The sequence below is a fragment of the Selaginella moellendorffii genome, unplaced genomic scaffold, assembly GCF_000143415.4.
Source record: "Selaginella moellendorffii unplaced genomic scaffold, v1.0 SELMOscaffold_119, whole genome shotgun sequence".
Lineage (NCBI taxonomy): Eukaryota > Viridiplantae > Streptophyta > Lycopodiopsida > Selaginellales > Selaginellaceae > Selaginella > Selaginella moellendorffii.
The window spans coordinates 252231-272729 of NW_003314380.1; the positions used below are offsets into that span (position 1 = coordinate 252231).

General features: G+C 48.2%; 6 protein-coding genes, 2 long non-coding RNA genes and 1 other non-coding gene across 9 annotated transcripts; 5 read left to right on the plus strand and 4 right to left on the minus strand.

Annotated features, from left to right (window-relative positions):
* Position 1: 1 nt before the first annotated feature.
* On the plus strand, positions 2–1358 carry LOC9639566 (putative dual specificity protein phosphatase DSP8). The gene is made up of 6 exons (XM_002991343.2): positions 2–236; positions 283–405; positions 463–556; positions 621–703; positions 775–864; positions 922–1358. Exons 1-6 carry the CDS (start codon positions 42–44, stop codon positions 1228–1230), a joined length of 894 nt encoding a protein of 297 aa, XP_002991389.2. The 5' UTR covers positions 2–41; the 3' UTR covers positions 1231–1358.
* Positions 1359–1380: 22 nt separating this feature from the next.
* Positions 1381–3115, minus strand: LOC9639505 (beta-fructofuranosidase, soluble isoenzyme I). The gene is made up of 4 exons (XM_024665101.1): positions 2247–3115; positions 2025–2192; positions 1724–1959; positions 1381–1670 (listed from the first exon to the last, which is right to left on the minus strand). Exons 1-4 carry the CDS (start codon positions 3096–3098, stop codon positions 1556–1558), a joined length of 1371 nt encoding a protein of 456 aa, XP_024520869.1. The 5' UTR covers positions 3099–3115; the 3' UTR covers positions 1381–1555.
* Positions 1775–2262, plus strand: LOC112342783. The gene is made up of 3 exons (XR_002991078.1): positions 1775–1882; positions 1938–2081; positions 2172–2262. It is a non-coding gene; the product is annotated as an uncharacterized LOC112342783 (long non-coding RNA).
* On the plus strand, positions 3039–3696 carry LOC112342782. The gene is made up of 3 exons (XR_002991077.1): positions 3039–3121; positions 3175–3428; positions 3480–3696. It is a non-coding gene; the product is annotated as an uncharacterized LOC112342782 (long non-coding RNA).
* Positions 3477–3550, minus strand: TRNAP-UGG. Its single transcript has one exon. It is a non-coding gene; the product is annotated as a tRNA-Pro (tRNA).
* A 2344-nt stretch (positions 3697–6040) lies between the features above and the next one.
* On the plus strand, positions 6041–8516 carry LOC9639567 (coronatine-insensitive protein homolog 1a). Its single transcript, XM_002991344.2, has 3 exons — positions 6041–6765; positions 6824–7310; positions 7625–8516. Exons 1-3 carry the CDS (start codon positions 6053–6055, stop codon positions 8360–8362), a joined length of 1938 nt encoding a protein of 645 aa, XP_002991390.2. The 5' UTR covers positions 6041–6052; the 3' UTR covers positions 8363–8516.
* A 2019-nt stretch (positions 8517–10535) lies between these two features.
* LOC9639506 (beta-fructofuranosidase, soluble isoenzyme I) lies at positions 10536–13144 on the minus strand. Its single transcript, XM_024665158.1, has 8 exons — positions 12837–13144; positions 12727–12735; positions 12390–12646; positions 11706–12320; positions 11360–11518; positions 11029–11297; positions 10872–10968; positions 10536–10819 (listed from the first exon to the last, which is right to left on the minus strand). The coding sequence occupies exons 1-8, from the start codon at positions 13036–13038 to the stop codon at positions 10634–10636; spliced, it is 1794 nt and encodes a 597-aa protein (XP_024520926.1). The 5' UTR covers positions 13039–13144; the 3' UTR covers positions 10536–10633.
* A 233-nt stretch (positions 13145–13377) lies between these two features.
* Positions 13378–15741, minus strand: LOC112342794 (pentatricopeptide repeat-containing protein At4g02750-like). The gene is made up of 2 exons (XM_024665171.1): positions 13868–15741; positions 13378–13810 (listed from the first exon to the last, which is right to left on the minus strand). The coding sequence occupies exons 1-2, from the start codon at positions 15739–15741 to the stop codon at positions 13792–13794; spliced, it is 1893 nt and encodes a 630-aa protein (XP_024520939.1). The 3' UTR covers positions 13378–13791.
* A 200-nt stretch (positions 15742–15941) lies between these two features.
* On the plus strand, positions 15942–19554 carry LOC9639568. Its single transcript, XM_002991345.2, has 8 exons — positions 15942–16583; positions 16658–16840; positions 16899–17120; positions 17182–17355; positions 17412–17528; positions 17584–18726; positions 18801–18866; positions 18928–19554. Exons 1-8 carry the CDS (start codon positions 16122–16124, stop codon positions 19492–19494), a joined length of 2934 nt encoding a protein of 977 aa, XP_002991391.1. The 5' UTR covers positions 15942–16121; the 3' UTR covers positions 19495–19554.
* Positions 19555–20499: the final 945 nt, after the last annotated feature.

Sequence of the window (20499 nt, forward strand, 5' to 3'; positions counted from 1 at the left end):
TTTAAATCTATTTGGGCCTAAGGTTTAGGGCTAGGGCTAGAATGGCGATCATCCGGGAGGAGAGCAGCGAGGAATCGGACCCCACGGGCAATGGCGCGATTGTGGATAGATTCTCGCGGGCGAAAGTAATCGCCATCGCCGCTGGAGCAAGGCTGCTCTTCTACCCGACGCTGGCGTACAATGTCCTGCGCAACAGCATGGAGGACGAATTCCGCTGGTGGGATCAAGTGGACGAGGTGAGATTGAGATCGTGGGCCGAATTTCTGAGGTTTCTTGCCACAGTTCTTGCTGCTGGGCGCGGTGCCCTTTCGCAGCGATGTGATTCTGCTCAAATCGGCGGGCGTGAGGGGCGTTGTGACGCTCAACGAGCCCTTTGAGACCCTCGTCGACTCATCCTTCTACCAGGTTAGCTTCTAGTGGAAAATTACTTAGCTTCCCCTAAAGGAGTTTTCTCTCTTCTAGGAGCATGGTATCAGTCATTGCGTAATTCCAACGCGGGATTATTACTTTGCTCCGGCTGTTAAAGACATTCGGCGAGCTGTGAACTTCATCCATGGTAAGTTTCTTTCTTTTTGCCGCTCTGCTTTCTTTTTCTTGGTCTTTATTTTGTGTTTTTTCAGAGCATGCGCTTCGAGGTGAGACAACCTATGTTCACTGTAAAGCCGGTCGTGGGCGAAGTACAACAGTAGCGCTATGCTACTTGGTAAGCTTATCTTCTAGTTTTTCTTCTTCCATATATTTCCTTTTCGTGATCGATTTTCTGCGTGATTCTAGATGGAACACCGAGGATTGAATCCCATCGACGCCTTCAACTACATCCGTGCTCGGCGCCCGAGAGTTTTGCTGGCTTCAGCACAGTGGGAGGTATGAGAACTTCCGATTCATTCTTTTGTTTGCTCACCAACGTTTTCCCACCTCCAGGCTGTGTACGAATACAGACACAAGTATTGCTCGCGACCGCTGCTAGCAAACGCCGGATCCGGCAGCTGCAGCAGTAGCGACGATCTAAAGCCATCCCTGCCGTGCCTGTGCATTTACTGCACCGAGGAGCCGGTGATGATCACCGCCACGGATCTTGCGGACTACCGCGAGAAGCCCCGATGGATGTTGTGGAAGAACTTGGGGCTTGTTCTATCGTATCTTCTACGCATGGAGAAGATGGAGGCCATAGAGATGGCGTGCAAGCCGGCGCAAGACTTTGGCAGCTCCATCCAGCTAACGGCGTACTGACCAAAACAACAAATGTAAAGGTTTGTATTTTGTATATAAAAAAAGAAAGACAAGTACGGAAGGCATATCCATGGGTATAATCATGTAAATATAAGTACGGCAATCAAACAATCACAAAATTTGAAGTTTAGCTTGGGGTGAAAGTGGCGTTCTTCATGCCCCATAGCGCGATGGAGGCGTCGATCGGGGCGCTGCCGTTGTTGAAGAGGAAGAGGCGGGGCGAGCCGCTGGTAGGGTACACGCGGGAGGTAATGCAGGCCCGTCCGCCTTGAAAGAATGTCTCGATGAGCGAGTGATCTACCTGTGGAGCACGCAGTCAGTGAAATCAGGCCTTTCTTTCGGGTCTTACAATCACTCGCATCGTGAGCTGCTGCTCTGTGCCGGTAACGTTCACGAATCCTCCGTATGCTGTTTTTGTGACATTTGGCTGTAGCGACGATCTAAAGGAAATGTTTTGGTTTGATCTCTCTCGGATAATTTGGGGGTGGATTACCTTCGAATGTCGCTGCAAGCAAGGGGCTTCCAGCCCGACTTCGATCTCAGCAACGCGAAGTAGATCGCAGTGTGTTCTTGGAGATAATCCGAGGCTAGAACCATTAGTCCAAATGGTCCAACTGCTTCTCTTGATGCGGTGGTGCGACCAAGGCATGAGGTTTGTCCGTCTTCCATGATGCTGTCGAGGGTGACTAGCTTGTGATTTCTTACAGTGAAGGTGACCTCGATGTCCAGCTAAAACAACGCACGAGAAGCTGGAAGAAATGAAAGAGAAACAATAAAAGGTTGAGCCTAGGAACCTGAAAGTTCTTTCTGCCGCTATGTATCTCCTGCAACGCGCCACCTTGAAGCTTGAGGTGAGCCTGTGAATGGTAGTCCCGTCGACGCAGTTTATACACTTCGGCTACTGGCCACTGTCTAACTCCATTTTGGTGTGTTTCATCCAGCCAGATTTGTCTCGGGAGTGCCTGGCACAACTTCAGATGAACAAGAGGTTCTCACAAACAGTTTCTTCCACATACCTGGACGCCGGCCCAGCCTTTGGCAATATCAGCCTCAGCGCTGTCTTTCTCAGTGACCCATCCCCAAAGTACGCGTCTTTGCTTCTCAGGGTCGTAGAACGTCTTGGAAGCGTAGAAGACGCCGTGATCGTAAACGAGGCCTAATCCAGTGTCCAGCTCCGGGACATTGGGTATGAACTTATCGGCCGCAGCATCGTAAGTTCCTACAGTATAAGCATCTTGTCTGGTATTATCCAAGCTGACTTTGAGTACGTGTTTCACTCCAGAACCTCTGACTGAATCCTCCAAGCCTTTTGTTCCGAAGGATGAAACGGGATAGAAATCCGGGCACTCCCACATCCCGGTTCCAGCAACCTCATGGAGCGGATGGTCCGCCAAGTTCCAGTGAACAAAGTCTTTACTGGTGTACAGGATTGCAGTTCCGGTGGTATTCTTCTTTGCTCCCACCAGGATTCTCCAAAGCCCGTCGGCACCAATCCAGGCCGTGGTGGGATCTCTGAAGTCTACTGTTCGCACGCCGGAGGGTGGTGGAAAGATGATCGGGTTCTGCTCCAGTTTCTTCCAGGTTCTAACCAGCGGATCCGAGATGTTTGCAGGCACAGCCTCGTTCTGCGACTGATCTAAGTTGAGCGCAGAGCCCGTGTAGAGAATGACCGGCACTCCCTTGACGAAGGTGATGGAGCCAGAGAAGGCACCGTTTTGGTCGTAAGGCTTGTCTCTTTGGAGAGCCAGGTCGAGGAAGCTCCAGTTGATGAGGTCCTTGGAGACTGCGTGTCCCCAGCTGATGTTTCCAAATACTGGCGCAGTGGGATTGTACTGGAAGAAGAGGTGATACAATCCTTTGTAGAGCATCGGTCCTGGCTTAAGTCCATGAGGTAACGATCTTTTCTTTCTATTGTTTTCTTACCATTGGGATCTTTTGGGACAGGAAAGAGGAAGAAGAACGTACACATACAAGGGTGGCTTTTACTTGAGTGACTCTAGAAGTTATAATTTTACCATTCATCCAGTTCTTGATGGGTTGGAAGTGGAATGCAGGGCGTAAGTCATCCCCCACAGACGATCCTGCAAGCGATAAGATGATTATTATCAGAAGCATAGCCGGCATTATCGTGAGCTCTCACACAACTGGTGGAGTTGAAAGGCAAAAGTTGGTGCAACCATCTTTTTTAGCTTAATCAGGTAAATCAAATACGGGAGAAAAATAAAAGCTGAACATTTTTTTCTTCGTAGGGATGACAGGATTCGAACCTGCGGCCGTTTGTACCCAAAACAAACGCGCTACCGAGCTGCGCTACATCCCTGGCCGCAATTTCCAGTGCCGGAATGCTGCCCCAGGCGAACTTGTATGTTAGCAAAACAGTTTTGAAACTCTTGACAGGTTCTTTCCTGCTCTTGTCAAACAGCTTTCAAATCCTTCGAAAAAGATCGGGAAAGTGAAAGTAAAATAAAATAGAATATTTACTTATGGTCATGGCCCATGGGGCATAAAACTTAATATTCATTAGTCTAAGTATTTGTTTTGGAGTGTTACCTCAAGGATTTGGAAATGTTGTGTGCTGTGCGTGTGTTGTTGCTGATTTCAAGGACGAAGGCTGCCACCTCTCTGGCTACGGGCAGGGCATAAATTTCACCGACAGTAGCCAAATTTCCACTGGTACGAAAATTGTTACGGTCTTTCAAATGACATGTTAGGGTTTTAAATATATATATATCATCTATTATTTAATGATATCCTATCCTAAATTTCTGCTTATACTTTTAAAATGAAATGCTTGAAACACTAAAAGATAAGGAGATTTAGGAGAGTAATTAAACAGGAGCCCTGTGTCAGAAGGTATAATTAGTGCCATCTAATGTGAAGGAATGCCAGGGCAATTGGCATGTTCAACAGTCTCCATTTTCCTCGTAGTAGACTTGGCAAAGTCTGTCCTCCAAAGGAGTAAGTGGTTTGAGCCATTCTTCAACTGTTGAATATAGGTGGTGCCCTCTTGCTTGATAGGTAGTTAGGATCCTTTGAGTGCTTTTGTCCTAAAGGCTAGTGTAGCTGGATGACAATTTCCCGTGTTGTGTTACTGTTTGTAGGTACTATTGGAAGCCCGTACCGGTTGGCTGTTTGAAAAGTGCATTCCATCCATTCTGCAGACACTTCGGTAATGTGTGCCAGGAGTAGATAATTGAGATCCATTCCTAGATCATGTTGTTCACGCAAACATGACGTTTTTTCTAAACCCATTTATAAATCCTTGCTGTTTAGATCCAATTTGCTTGGAAGATCATATACCCCAGAGATTTATACCTCATTCCTTTATGTGTTAGAGATAATCTCTTGTATCCAATCTGTCTTGTGAGGTTGACCACCAACCCTCTAGAATCTCAAGTTGTCTTTGAAACAAAGAGCAAGTGGATGTGAGGGGTAAGAGATCATTCACATACAGAAAGTATAGGTATAGGCTAGCCATTTGTATCACTGAAAGATGGTGGTCAGTGAATAATGTTTCGATACATGCTGTGTGGTACTTCGCAAGTGGAGAGGAGTTCAACGGAGCGGGTCCGGTGGAGGCGATGGGAGAGAGGACTTTGGAAAGCGATGGGAACGAGCTATGGGACAAAATCAGTCCAGTAATATATAGTCTCAGAAGAGTTGGCGAAAGTAGACAAACTTGATTAACTCTTATGGTGATAAGAATAAGTTCTTATCCAGCAAATGACTTCATAAAGTGCCAAAACTGCCTGGATTATACTTAATGGTGTCTCTATGATCCTGTAAACTTTGTCTTGGGACAGTATCAAATGCTTTGTGACAATCGCTAAATAGTCATTTAGGCCTGAAACCCGCTTGATTTTTCAACAATACGGGCAAACATCTGAGACCACTATGGTGTGGTGATTTTTAGGAAGCATCACCACTTTTATAGATTGGAATAATGCAGTTTACTGTCCACTTTTTTGGGAAGCCATTGCAGAGAACATCACCTAAGATTTGAGCGAGTATCGTTGCTAGGAGGTGTTGATCACAAGCTTGAAGTAATTCCATATCAACAGCCTTCCAAAATATGCTATATGCTTTGTTTGGAGTTGCCATACATTCTCGTTTTTTACGCTTGCATACTCACCGAGCTGCTTTGGCATCGGGTGCTTCAGATTGGGCCTTTTGCCTTTTGAATTGTATTCCATTGCTGGCATTCATCATTCCACCATGGGGAGTTGGGGATGCGGAATGGGGAATGAGCAGCTGTGGTGAGGACTTTTATCAAAAGATCACCATAGTTGTCAATTGCCACCATAACTTCCTCACTTGTTCTGCATAGCGACTTCGCCGTTCTGCAATGATCTTGTATCTGATAGATGTGGGGAGCTGTTCATGAGCTGTAGTAGCTGGAGGATTTGTCAACGTCAATCCCAGAGGGCAGTGATCCGCAATCTCCAGGTCGGGGATTGATTGAAGATCCACTTTGTTTGAGGAGATTGTAGCCTAGTAATAGTGCCTAGTACCACGACCAGTGCGGCAAGTGAAACCCCCTGGGTGAGGGCAGTGCCGTGTTCCATTTGGAATACTGTGGTGCAGGTCTTGGTCGTGTCATCCTGGGCAATTGTGGTAACAAAAGAGTTCTTCATTGTAGATAGTGGCTTGCAAAGATGCAGTAAGTACGATGCAGTAGTAGATGCAGTAGATAACGACACCGGAGGAGGATTCTTCAGAAAGGCCATATCCTTTTTTCAGTATTTGTTTCTTTCTTTTCTTCGGTTTTTTTCTTTTAAAATTTCTGATGGGCGACTCTATCACTCTAGATGGAGTCCACTCAATGCAAGTTGGGAGTAAAGTCTCGCCTATCAATTTAGCATTAGTTCATCTTCCATCGCCACACGGCTGGCCCTTCCCTGGCCACACATTTTACCATTGCGAAGAACACGAGAGCGAGAGAGAGAGAGAGAGAGAGAGAGGAGTTAAAAAACAGAGAGAGAGAGGATCTTACGTACCACGACATCTCCTTCCTTCCCGGTTAGAAGTGTTAGCGATGGAGGAGCGAAGCAATAACAAGAAGAAGAAGAAGAGCACAGTGCTGTGGCTGTGCGATGAGCTGCTGGAGAGAATCCTCGCGCTTATCGCCGATCCCTGCGACCGCGCGGCGGTCTCCGAGGTGAATCGGCAGTGGTACCGGGTGGAGGCGAGGACGCGATCGAGATTGGTGGTCAAGTGCTCGTACGCAGTGCATCCATGGCGGCTGGCCCAGCGATTTACCGGCCTCGCCAGCGTGACCATCAAGGGGCGGCCACGGATCTACGACTGGGGCTTGCTCGGGGACGACTGGGGCGGCGCCGCCGACACCTGGATCCGCGTCCTCGTCGCCTGCTGCCCCTCTCTCGCTGCCATCCACCTCCGCCGCTTCGACGTCCCCGACTCCGCCATCGCCGCCATCGCCACCGCCGCGTTTGCGAGCTCGCTGCAGGTTCTCAAGCTCGACCGCTGCTCGGGCTTCTCCACCCGGGGCCTCCTCGAGATCGCGCGCCACTGCAAGTGAGTCAAGCAAGCGATCATCTCTCTCTCAACGTTGTGTTCTATCTATATGATCCAGGAACCTCAGAGTGTTGAGCTTGGACGAGAGCATCGTGGATGGTGGCGGCGAGCAGTGGCTGCGAGCTCTGGCCGACACCGCCACCAAGCTCGAGGTGCTCAGCTTTAGCCTGACGGGGATCGAGGTTCGGGGCCTGGACGATGTGGCGGCGATTGTGAGCAGGAACAAGCGACTCGCCTCTCTTCGGCTTGACGAAGTTCGCACTACCAATGACGCCATTTCCAGGGCCCGGGGGATCCTGCGCGATGCCGCATCGCTCCAGGAGATGCTGCTGCTCTATCGCTCCGTGGATGAGAGCAGCATCATCGAGAAGCTGGAGCTGCCCAAGACGGTCACTTCGCTCGCCGGGGATATCAGCATTCCTCTCGATTGCGGGCTCGCCTCCCGGCTGCTCAAGCTCGACTTGATGCTCACCACCCTCGATAGCTCGCAGCTCTCGCTTCTCCACCAGACTTTCCAAGCGTGTCCCAACCTGGAAGAACTCAAGGTAATGAGACTTTCCTTAGCTTGGATCTTACTCTCTTCGTTCGCTCACGCTCTCTCAGAGTTTGAACAAACCAACCATTTACTTTCTAAGTTCTTCCAATGTTTTCCAAAGTTCTCATCCAGTCACTAGCTAGCGCAAGTTGTTATCTCTCGACAGACACATTCCTTAGCTTGGACAGCATTCGAGAGTTATCACCGTCAACAGATCATGAAGTTCTTTTCGAAACTTCACCCTCCCCCGATCCTTCTATAGATCCATCGAAAGTTCTTTCCTGCCACCACAATCGACTGAAGAGTACATTGCTCGTTTCCCAGGTGAGGAACAGCATCGGGGACGAGGGAGTCGAGGCCATCGCTAAGCACTGTCGGAAGCTCAAGCGCATCCGAATCGAGAACCTCGAGGACAACCATCACTCAGTCTCGCAGCGCGGCCTCATCACGCTCGCCTCCAGCTGCCCACACCTCCGCACAGTAGCCATCTACGCCTCAGACGTGAGCAACGCAGCATTTGCCGCGTTTGGGCATTGCTGCCGGGACCTCTACGACTTCCGGATCGCGGTGCTCGACTCCCCGACCCCGCTCACCGATACCCCGCTCGACGCCGGCGTCAAATCCCTCCTCCAGGGCTGCCGGGGCCTCCGCAAGCTCGCGCTCTACCTCAAGCGCGGCGGCCTCTCGGATCACGGCCTGGCAGAGATGGGGGTGCTCGCGGGCAATCTCAAGTGGCTGCTCCTGGGCTGCGCGGGCTACTCGGACGCCGGATTCGTGGGCCTCGCGGCCGGGTGCGCGAGGCTGACCAAGCTGGAGCTCCGGCACTGCCCGTTTAGCGAGGCCGGCATGGCGGCCGGGGTGGCGCGGATGGAGCGGCTGAGGTATGTGTGGAGCCAGGGGTACCGCGAAGTGGACGCCAGAGAGTTACTGGCGCTGGGGCCGGCGTGGAACATCGAGTACATGCCGTCCCGCGATGCCGCTGTGACACAGTTCGTAGCATATCGGTCGCTGCTTGGGCCCCGGATGGATTGCCCGCCTCGCGTCATGCAACTGGTTGGCTAAGCGGAATTTTTAATTTTTTTAATTCGGTGATGTGGAGATCTACAGTTGTACGATTGTCCGCATGTGTCTCGAAAGTTTAAAAAGAAGACACACCTATGGATAAAAATTGAAACAAAGATCGTAAATTATCCATAGAATTTGTTGTATTCATTCATTCGATTTTCTTTACATGGTCTCGCAGTGCCCGCCAAGGATTTGAATATGCTGCCCGAATGATATTTGCAGCTTTATTTAAATGTACTTAATAACTTTTGCTCTTTCTGAGGGCACGTCCAAAATTAGTAATTCGTATTTAGTTTAGATATAAGTTTTGCTCAGCTGCCCGGGTTGCGAATAAGAAGCTACCGCTTACAGACTGCCACGGCTGCATATGTAGAAAGACAACACGTATTGTTCTTATCTCTTCTCTCTTTTCTTCTTTTTGTTGCTTGTTTGTAGGGTGGATGACAATTCAATGTCATGCATTCATGTATGCATAACTCATGGATCAGGACAGGTACATTACTTCTAAATAAGCCTTATAATACTCTTTGTAGCAATGTATATGATGGATCTAATTAATACAATTACAATATAGGAGTATTTTTAGTGATGTTATTTATCCTTGTTTATCCTGGTTCGAAAGACAGTTTATATTCTTAATATTGTCAATCAAGTTGTTCGTAACAAATTGGCACTAAAAATGAAGATGATGAAACATTTGTAGTATCCTAAAAAGGTTTACCTTATAAAATGGTGTTCAGGTCTATTTTAAGTTAGCTAGCTAGTTAATTGCTAGTTGTTGTACTTCATGCTTGTTGTCCCTCTCCCTAAGGACCTAATCCATGGTTTGAATTTTTGGGAAGCTAAGCAACACCACTTGATCTTACTTATGTGGCATTGTTACTTATGTGGCCTGATCTTGGTTCGATTGAATGTCATATCATGAACAGTCATGATCAATACCTTTAATTTTATAGTGGAAATTCAAGTGGAGATTCTGAGATCTATGGCACAATCAATTGTAGCTTGCATTGTCACCCTTCTAGAGTTCCACATTTGTACGTATGTAGCTCATATTCTGGCATGCAGTAGTGGTACCTTAAGAAGCTTACTTGTGACATTGTAGATATTTTGTTGCATCTGTTGTCTTCTTAGCAAGGGGCAAGAGTATTATACAATAGTATAAAACATAGGGGTAAAGAGAATTAAAATTTTATTTGCTAGTAATTGGTTTCCTTGGATAGTAGTGAATATACCTAAAATATGCTTGGATATTCTAGGATATTCTACCATCTAATGGTTGTTATTCATTTAGATTAATCTTGTATTTATAATTTATAAACATGTTTATAATTTATAAAATTTCTTAAACCCTTTTTAGTATATTCTTTTTTATTCTATCATCTAATGGTTGATATACAATAAGATTAATCTTGTGTTTATAAATTACAAATAATTATTAACTTTATTCAATAAATTGGATTAATAAATAATAAAACTACTATTAAGCAAGCCAAATGTTGCTACATGCAACGTGTAGCAATTTATTTTTATAACTATTGTATCATACAATTGTGAGAGCTAAAAAACAATTTAGTAAAATTTTGCAACAAATTTAGTTATGATCATCAAAAAATTAATTCAAAAAGTTTTAAAATGTTTTATCACTATATCATACTTTTGTCTTCTTGCTATCTAGATTGTGTTTGGTCCATTCCCACAATTCCTTTGATGCCTCCTCTATGGTTGAATGTACATGATGGTCATCTTTCAAGCCAACATCTCAGATTCCAGGAAGAGGAATGGAACCCTCCAAACTTACAGTTCATGCTCGATAAAGTTCAGTTGTGTCCAAGAAGAGGTGTGACCATTGTGTACAATGCAATAGTAGTGTTTGTTTTGTCTTCCAATAATTGCATTGCTATGGCAATCTGACTGGAAGCTATGATGTTGAAATCAACAGCCACTGCATAGGCCCCATACATTTGCACTACTTTCACGCAGTCTTTGACACCTTTTGTCCATGTCCATCGTCTCAAAGGTAAATTGCCAAATTTCTTTGCATTCCATAAGCTTGCAAGTTGTTCGAACCTGTTCTCCTTTGATATCACTTCCAGTGCTTCAATATAATCTGTGTGGATTCCGGTTTGATGACTTAGTATCACAATATCCAACATGTTTATGAAGCAGCTTAACCTTAAATCAAGCTTTCGAACACAAGCTTTTGCATTAATTTTTTTTTTTTGTTTTATTAAACAATCAGTTTTTAGTCTATTTAGTTATCCTCCTCTAGACTGTGGTGTAGCGAATCTTATCCATCTTCCACACAGCCAAGTGTGTTGCCTTGACTGGAAGACTTCCATTGTTGAACACGAATATATGAGCGTTGTTGTCGCTCCCGAGAAGAGGATAGGATCGAGCAGTGATGCACGTCCTGCCGCCTTGAGCAAACGTTTCGACGATGGAATGATCCACCTGAGCCAAAAGGTTTTAGCATATTGTCGCGAGGAACTTTTCACCGACTTACCAAGATTCTCATTGTCAAAGCCTGACGATTCTTGTAGCTCGAGAGGCTTACTAGTCCACCGTAGACGCCTTTTGTAGCATCAGATGCCAGGGAAGAGCTGCAAGCACAAACAAGTTTTAAGAAGACTCGATGATTTTACGAGAGAACGAGAACCAACCTTGTGAGATCGTTGCAAACCATAGTTTTCCAGGAACCTTTGAACTTGAGGAACTTAAAGAACACGGAAGTTCTCTCACGTAGATCCTCCGACGCAAGGACGTGGACTCCGAACGGGCCGATTATCTGCTCGGCCTCTGGAAAGCTGCCATTGCAGTATATGAGAGTGTTGTTTGGAATTCCCTCGACTCTGGACGATGCAAAGTTAAATTCATCGCTCTCATCGTTGGCGTGAGCCTTTGGGATTTGGAAAGTCACCTCGATATCGAGCTGCAAGGACAAAAGAAAGCCATTCAGCTTGGAAACAGAAAGAGAGAACAAGTGTGTGGTACCTGCGATCCTTGAGAGCCATTTACTTTGAAAACTTCTCCCTGCTTCAAGAGCAAATCTGTATGACGAATTGGATGCTTTCTTAGAGAATTGATCTCTGGCACGGGCCACTGCCGAAGGGAATGCTGGTTTTCGTCGAGCCATACAACTCTGGGAATTGCCTGTTCACAAGGACGACGAATTTTCAGCTAAAGCTTTGAAACGAAGCTAGCACACAAGCACAAAGGAGAACGCAACGAGAACAACAAATGCGTGAATGAAAAACACTAAGTATGCAGTGAAGCCAAGGAAACGATCGAAACAAATGAAGACCAAAATCTTAAGTAACCTCAAGTAACGCATGCGTACCTGGACAGAAGCCCATCCCTTGCGAATGTCCGACGTGGGCTTGTCGGCCTCGTTGATCCATCCTAGCAAAACTCTCCTCTTCTTGTGAGGATCATAGAACGACTTGGACGCGTAGTAAATCCCATAGTCATAGCGCAGCGCCGTTCCAATATCGAGCGCCTCGAAGCTGGGCAAGAACTTCTCCGACGCCGGGTCGTAATCGCCCACCACATACGTGTCAAATCGCGTCTCATCCAGGCTGACCTTGATCACGAACTTCTGGATCGCATTCTCCTCGCCAAGATAGTTCTCCGAGCCCTGCTGGCCATGGACCGCAACCGGGAAGAAATCCGGGCACTCCCACATCCCCGTCCCATTCACCGCGTGGAGCGATTCATCCAGGAGCTCCCATTTCGCGAAATCCTTGCTGCGGTACTGCAGGATGATCCCTGTGTCGTTGGCGCGATACTTGGATCCCACTGCAGTACGCCATAGCCCATCTTGCCCAATCCACGCCGTCGTCGGGTCCCGGAAATCGCTGGTATTGATCCCCGGCGGCGGCACCGCGAAAGGATTCTCCGCGTCGACTTTGATCCATTCGCGCAGTAGCGGATCGGAGGAGTTCTTGGGCACAGCCTGGTCGAAATCAAAGAAGAAATGTCGAGCTCAAGAACCCTAACAACGGAGGACATGGGAGGAGAAGACCTTGTTTTGGACTTGCGTGGAGGAATTTGTCCATCCAGTATAGAGAAGAATGGGCTTGCCATTGACGATCGTCGCGGATCCCGACCACACGCCCTTGATGTCATACCATCGATCCGGCACGAGAGCTAGCTCCTTCACGTACTTCCAGTGGATTAGATCCGTGGAGACAGCGTGGCCCCAAGTGATGTTCCCCCACACGGCAGCGTAGGGGTTCCATTGATAGAAGAGATGATACACGCCTTTGTAAAACAGGGGACCTGGAAGAGCGGGGCAAAGAAACGCGTCAATCCATCGATTCCCGCTGCTGTTTCCATCGAAACTTGGGACAGAGGCTCACCATTTGGATCTGATCCAGGCCACCGATGCGCAGAAGAGGATTCGGGCGAGATTCGGATTAGATTTCAGGATAAAAACGAAGATAAAAACAGAGCTCTTATTTTAAAATACCGTTCATCCAGTTCTTCACTGGCTGGAAGTGGAATCCCGTGCGCTGCCATTCCCAATCGAGATCGTTCCTCTGTGAATCCGGGGATTGATCGATCGCCGCGAGCGTCTGCACGTCGTATCGATCGGGGAGGGACAGAATCGAAGGGAGAAGGGCGAAGAACAGCAAGGAAAAGGGGACCAAGGAGGAGGGAAGAGGAGCCATGGGCGCGAGGGAAAGAACAAGTGAAGATTGCGGTCCTTAAAACACCCTCCATTGCTGAAATTAGAGGCCCTCTTTTTCCTCGCGCGCATCGAAGTCAGCACTTCCGGCGAAAAAAAGCTCTGGTCCCCGTTCGATGCCCAGAATATCCGCTTCCGAGATTTGGCGCCAGGGAGAAAACGCGGACGTGGCGACACGTGTCAAGGGCGATGATCCGTGTTATGACCAGTGTGTGTTCGTGGTACTTTGAAAGCGGAAAAAAATTTCCCAACTACTTTTTTTTCCAGGAACGTTGTCTGGATGTCTGGAGCCGACTGCAAAAAACAATGCTCAAGAAATTCGATGGAGTGAAACGTTTTAATTTTGTTTGGCGATGAGCTGCGCAAAATGCCGAACGACAATAAATGAGTTTGTATGTTTTGAACGAAGGAATCAAAGGCACGGGCTCAACAGTCAACAGGTCACGATCTCTGCGATGGAAAATGGATGAAACTGCAAAGGTTTACTTTGTCAATACTTACTCGAGTTGTTCTTCTTGCTCTTTCTCTTCTCCTGCTCCAGTGACGAGCAAAAATATGGAAGTGTACCTCACGTCTTTGTGAAGAAACATTTGTTTTCATCCCTCCAGGGTGTTTTCGAGGTGGAGCCTGCTCGTCCTCCATGTTTTTCCAAATCCAGAAATCGTGGCTTGCATCATCTTCCAGATTTCTAGCTCTTCGCATAGAGATTGCGTGGAGAAAAAACCATTATACCAAGTCAGAGCGTCGCGGAATAACTGCAGAAACAAACAAGCAATCCGTCAGTCAGAACGTTTCAAAGCTCTGAAACATACCTTTTCGCTGTCGACAACAGGACGTATGGAGCTGCGTCGTTTGGATCCAGCGTGCTCGCATTCCCCGCGGCGCTCTCCACAAGCTTCTCGGCATCACGCTGGACGTTGGAAACCCCCAGCAGCGCGTTCCAGCTCGTAGAGTCGGGCAGAAACGGCATGGTGTCAATGAGATCAACCGCGTCCTTGAGCTGCCCCGATCGCCCAAGCATGTCCACCATGCACCTGTAGTGCTCCGAGCTCGGCCGCAAGCCATGGTCGCTAACCATGCTGCTAAAGCACTCCAAGCCTTTGGCAACCAAGCCCGCGTGGGCACACGCCGTGAGGATGCACAGCATCGTTCCCTCGTAAGGCCGAGTCCCTTCCAAGGCCATCACCTTGAGCAGCTCAAACGCGTCGGCGCAGTGGCCATTCTGAGCGTAGGCGGAGATCATCGTGTCCCAGGCGATCGCGTCACGGTATGGGACTTGATCAAACATTTCCTGGGCTTCGAAGACCCGGCCGTTTTGCACGAAGGACGCCATCATCGCCGTCCACGAGATGAGACACCAGTGAGAAAGCTTGAAGAACACGTCCCGCGCGTCTTGGATATACCCGTTTCGAGCATAGGCCGTGAAGAGCGTCGTCCATGACACCTGTGTTCTCTGCGGCATTGCATCGAACAAGCTCCGGCACTGCTCCAGATCTTCTCTAGAGTTGTGCGCAGCCAGCATGGTGTTCCAGGAGATCACGTTTCTGCACGGCATTCGCTCGAACACGAGCTTTGCTAGATCCAAGTCTCTGTTTTGGACGAGCCCCTGAACCAATCCCGTCCAGACTATGACGTGCTTCCCGGGCATCTGGTGGAACAAGCTCTTGGCCGTCTCCAAATCGCCAGCCACCATTGCTGCATGGATCAGTGACGGCCAAGACGAGTCATCCGTGCTTGGAATCCTGGAAAACACCTCCGTCGCCTCCTTCAAGCAGCCGAGCTGAGCGAAGCCTGCGATGATCGAGTTCCAGCACAGGACACTTCTCTCTGGCACCCAGTCGAAGAGCTTCTTCGCGTCGAGCATCTGACCGAGTTGGGCATACGCTGTGATCATCACGTTCCACGCCACGCGATTGTGCTTCGCCATCCTCTTCACAAACTTCTTCGCCTTCGTGAAATCCCCGCTCGCTGCGTAAGCGTGTAGCATTGTCGTCCACGAGACTGGATCTCTTTCGCCCATGATCTCGAAGAAATGCTGCGCGTCTCGCAAATTCCCTTCCCGGGAATACCCGAAGATCATCACGTTCCAGGAGACCAAGCTCTTCTGCCGCATTCGGTTGAAGAGATTTCTTGCCGCTAGCATCCGCCCGCTGCGCGCGTAGGCCGAGAGCATCGAATTCACCGACACGACGCTCCACTTCGCCATATGCTGGAGCACAGCGCTCGCCTCCTCAAGAAACCCTCCCTGGGCATAAGCCGCGATCAAAATATTCCAAGAGATCACATCCCTCCTGTCGATCGCGTCGAAGACCTGCTTCGCCGATGCGGCACTGCCGCACTTCCCATACATCCCCACAATGTGATCCGAGAGATACTTCGATCGCGAGTACCTGCTGTCGAGAACCTGTGCTTGGATCGCTCTCCCCAGCTCCAGATCCCCGGAAAGCCCCGAGGATCGGAGAACCGATGCGTAATCCCGCGGCTGGAGCGACTCCTCGATCTCCTTGGCCCTGGCCGCCGCCTGGATTCGCCGATCTTCCAGCACGGTGGCCGCTAGCGCCCCCCATGGATTGGGACTAGGAAATGTGAGAACTAGCCAATGGAGATAGCGATCGGGCAGCGGCGTCAAGACGTTCTTGTCGATTTGCCGCTGTAGCTTGCGAAGAACTAGGTCACGAAGTTTCATCAAGAGAAGGAGAGGTATATAATAGATACTCTAAGTATATTCTTTCTCATAAAACTAATATTAATTAATCAGTATTAAGGAAAAGCTCGGATTGGATAGATTCCACGTGTTGTGCTTTTCTTCTTTAACCAACCGTTTGTTTGCCCTGGGAGCCCTAAAGCGCGGCGATGGCGCTCGGCGGCCTGGGCAACGAGGTAGCGTCGCATTCGCTGTGTAGATCGATATTCTCAGGGCTTCTGCTTCGATCCAGCTGGGGATAGATATTCTTCTCGCGATCCAGCTGAAAATGATCGACAAGGAGGTTCTGGGGGGGATTATGGTGTGGCTGTTCTTGTTCCTTCGATTCGAGGTGAAATAGCGGGTTTGATAGCTTCATCGTGATGGCGGGGAATGATCTTGGTGGTAGACGAGCGCAGCCAGCACGATCAGTGAGCCGGCTGCGCAGCACGCTTCTTCTGAGGAGAAGCGTTCACAGGAACCAGAAATTCGTGGCTATACACGAGGAGAGGTCCGAGTGCTCGAGCGCTGAGGAGGAATCGGATGATGCCTCGGTTGGATCCGGGGGGGAGGATATGCCTACTGCAGATTCTGTGGAGCCGAGAGGATTTAAATCGACACCACAGTTCCAGGCCAGAGAATCGGACTCGACTTTATCATCAAAGACGTCGGCCGACACTTGCGGTGACGAGCCGAGCACGAGTAGGCACAAAAAACCTTCGAGTTTTCACGGGATAGATATGGCCAAGGGCTCTGATGATGATGAAGACGAAGAATCGGAGGAGGAGGAGGCAGTGATCGATGCGGTGCTTGCGTTTCAAAGGTGGCGACAGCACAACCTTAAAGTATGGCCGCTCTACGCTTTTCTACGTGAGCGAGATTTCTTTTAAGTCTGAAACTGGATGGCTTATGTGAACAGCGATCGTTCAGTCACGAGCTCAAGAAGGTTTTGGAGGAGGCTCGCCGTGACGAGGCTTCTCTCACGTCCATGCAACGTGAGCTCATGAAGAAAGACGTTAACCTTGTGAGGGCACAGGCGGAGACTGCACAGCTTCGAGCACATATCTCGGCCATAGAGGACGCAGTGCAGTCTAGTAGCTACGTAAGTTTTTCTTCCTTTTGTGTCTTTTTATTTCATGACCAAGTCTTACTTCTCTCAGAATGAAGAAGCGAAAAAAGAGGTTCAGAAAGCTCAAGAGAGAGCACTTGCAGCAGAGGAGGAGGTGCACCGACGGGATAGAGAGATTAATCGTTTGAGGCAGCGGCTCAAGTGTATAGAAAGCGAGAAGACACGGGTAGATGAGAACTTGAAAGCCAATCTGGCAATGCTACAGCAAGACAAAGTTGGGGTGCTTAAAGAGAATCGCATCATACTTGACCAGGTAAATGCTTTTTACGTAGATTTTGCTCGTCTTGTAATTTTCTTGTTCTGGTGTTTTTCAGCTTGCACGCAAAGATCAAGAGCTAACGCACAAGCTGGATGACATTAAGAAGCTTCAAGCAACGATCGCATCTATGGCAGATTATCATAACCAGTTTAAGACGGAGCATGAAGCAGCATATGCATCCCTACAAGATAAGCTGGCACAGGAAGGAGATGCAAAAGCTACAATGAAGGTCCGTTTTTTTCTTTAACTATTTTCAATCGGTTTCTAAGAACCTTTGCATGCCAGAAAGAAGCGGAGGATTTGACAAGGAAATGCGAGTTGCTTGAGAAAGAAAAAGAATGCCTAAATGTTCAGGTCGAGAAAATGCTTGAGAAGATGAATTCGGCAACTTTGCACGACAGTGTAAGCGATGTTTCCAAATGCTCGCAAGTTTGTGACACAAGATTCTGTGTGTCAGGCACAGTGCTCTTCAGAGTCTCAATCAAGGACGTCTGAAGCCATTGCAGCTGGTATTCTTGAACACCTACGAATACTGACGAACCACATGATAAAACTGGAGGCTTCTTTTGGCAGACACACTAGAGGGCCGGGGTTGTACAGTTCTTTGCACAAGATCGACGTTAACTTGGAGCTAGCGTTGAAGTCTTTTAGACGTAGCAGTGGTAAGGCCGGGGGTATTGGAGGGAAGCTTCAGCAGCTTCCGGAAATACAGGAGTGGCCACAGCCACGGGACGAGGATTCATCGGCAAGATCTCATTGCGTGCTGAATCAGACAGTTCAAACAGATGGCGAGCTGTCCAAGTTTCTGGAATGGCTTGATAAACCGGAGAAGTATCTGTGCGTCAGAGATGCGAAAACACAGACATCAGGTGTAGGATCATCACAGTTGCAGCTGTGTTCTCGGAGCGGAGTAGAAGAAGAGGCTAGATGGCTTGCATGGAAGTGGAGGTGGCTAAGTACGGCTTTAAAAGCAAAGCTCCTCTCCAAGCAGCTGAGATATTCAAGAACCACCGGTAAGGTCCAGGCGCACGGTGGCAAGTCGTGCTTGAAGAATGGGCAGGGCAGCATCCTGGGAACGATGGAAAGGGAGCTCAGAGTAGTGATGGGAGAGAGCATCGTTCGGATGTTCCTTCAACTCTGGAGAACGTATCGGAGGAGTTCAAAGGCCGAAAGAAAGGCTCTGTCCAAGGACTTGCCTTTGGACAAGGTGGTGGCGGTGTTTCCCTGGTGGATACGGAGGGTGGGAGAGAAGAGACGCTTGGAACGCTCGTTCTGCCAATGGTACTACTTGGCTTCCTGTTCAGTGAAGAGGCAAAGCTACCACATGGAGGAGTTTTACTTTCATCCGCACTCCTGCTATTCACGTCCCCCGGCGGCGGATGAGTATCTTTCAGTGAGGCGGAAGGTACCGAAATTCAAGTACCAGGACAACAGCTCGGACGGAAATGCTCCTCAACAAGGACTGGTCGTTCGGAAAAAGGAGCTTGACGTGGAGAGAGGCGGCCTTGATCTGGCTAAACCCGACAAGCGACAACTCATGTTAACATCTACACACTACACAGGATCAACTTTTACTGCTCGAGCTTTACGAACTCTACAGGTATGGGGACAACAACACTGTGCTATTGCCGGCCATTTTCGCTTAAAAAATGAAAGCTCATTCTTTGCTTTCAGGTGTCCCTCCAACAAGAGTTCCAAGACCTCCAGCAGCTACTGGCCAAGGAAATGGAAGCAAGCCAGGTAACATAGAGCACTCTATATGTTTTCACTTTAGTTTGACCGTGGCAAAAACACGTCACAGGTGTCGACTGGGCACCTCGACAACGAGAAGTCCACCCAGAGGAGGCGTATGACGTTCCTGTGGGAAGTTTGCAACAATCTGGCCAACGCTCTCATGGACGCGCACAAGCAACTCGTGTCGCTGGACCGGGAGTTCAGCCTGCGCGTGTGCAATTACCTGGAGCTCTCGGCCAACTCAAACTGCGAGCCAAAGCAGGCGCCACAGAACAGCCCGCGCGGGATGAGAGGCGGCGGTGGTGGCGGCCCAGCAAAGAGCCCGACGTCGAGAGGCTTGCGACCGACCGATCCAGTGCTGAGGTTCACGGACGATTATCCGGGAGCGCGAGCAGCCGAGAGGAAGGGCCGTCACTACGCTCCCCATGGCTGCGTGAGCGTGAGCACGACGAGGAAGCCGGGCGGATCGTCGTCGTCGAGGAAGAAGGCATGCATTGCTTCGCAGTGTGCGGCTATCTTGCAGTCCGAGGCGAGGAGGTATGGGCAGGATACGTTTGACAAAGGAACCATGGTGCAGGAGGAGTTTGTTCTGTCACCGCGTTTCACTGCGAGGAAACCACCTTGGACAAGATGATGTTGTATTTTAACTACTTTGATTTAAAAATCTTAATTTAAATCTAATACTATAAAACCACCACTTTGTGATTGGAGGCGACACATTATTGTTATTACTGCAGTTGCTAGCAATTTAAGTGTTGATTTCTAACAGCAACAACATTCTACTTCTTATGATATAGATAATAGGTTACTTAGGGGTTTGATCATAGTGGTGCTATGTTCATCTTATAAGTTCTGATGGTCTAGGGAAAAACATTTAAATTTCTTTGCAGATAACATACTCCTTTACAGCGTGTAGACACCCATTTGTGACTTGCAATCCCAGTAAACAAGCACATTTGTGAAGTTTGGCACAGGAAATATGGCATAAGTGACACCATGCAATTGGAAGCGCATCAACAATGCATGCAGATGTTAAGGAATTCTATCATGCTACTACTACATTATCAATGCATCAAGTGGCCCTCATTAGCAGTGGAGTTAAAAATATCCACATGTTGTTGGTACTATCATTGCTTTAGCTACAAATGCTCAAGATCACTTCAATATACTGGTTTTTTATTTAGTGATTTTGCATCCACGGAGAAGCTTATTTGGGGTTACGAAGTTGGATGGGCAAGAAGTTTGCATAACTCAAACGTTTTTAAAAACCTGCTAACTGAGACATCAAATCTGGCTTGCTTGTCGTGGTAGGCGTACCTATTTCTTGCTGTTAGGTATTTTGAAAACATAGCAACAAGGACATTGTTCTAGGAGTTTTGGCTTTAAATTCAGATGTATTACTGATAAAAGAAAGGGCTTATATTTGTACAATTTTTGTTCAATAAAGAGGTGTTATTTAGTTTTTAATCTTTGGATAGAAGAACAACTAGAAATCAACTGGCACAAAATTGAATGAGCATGCAATAAATGTTGTAGCACAGCACTTGGTTTAAGGGCCTTGACAGGAGCATAGTTGCATCTTATTACTAACAGATATTGCACTCTTGAATTGAGCACTTTGGGTATGATAGCTCACATA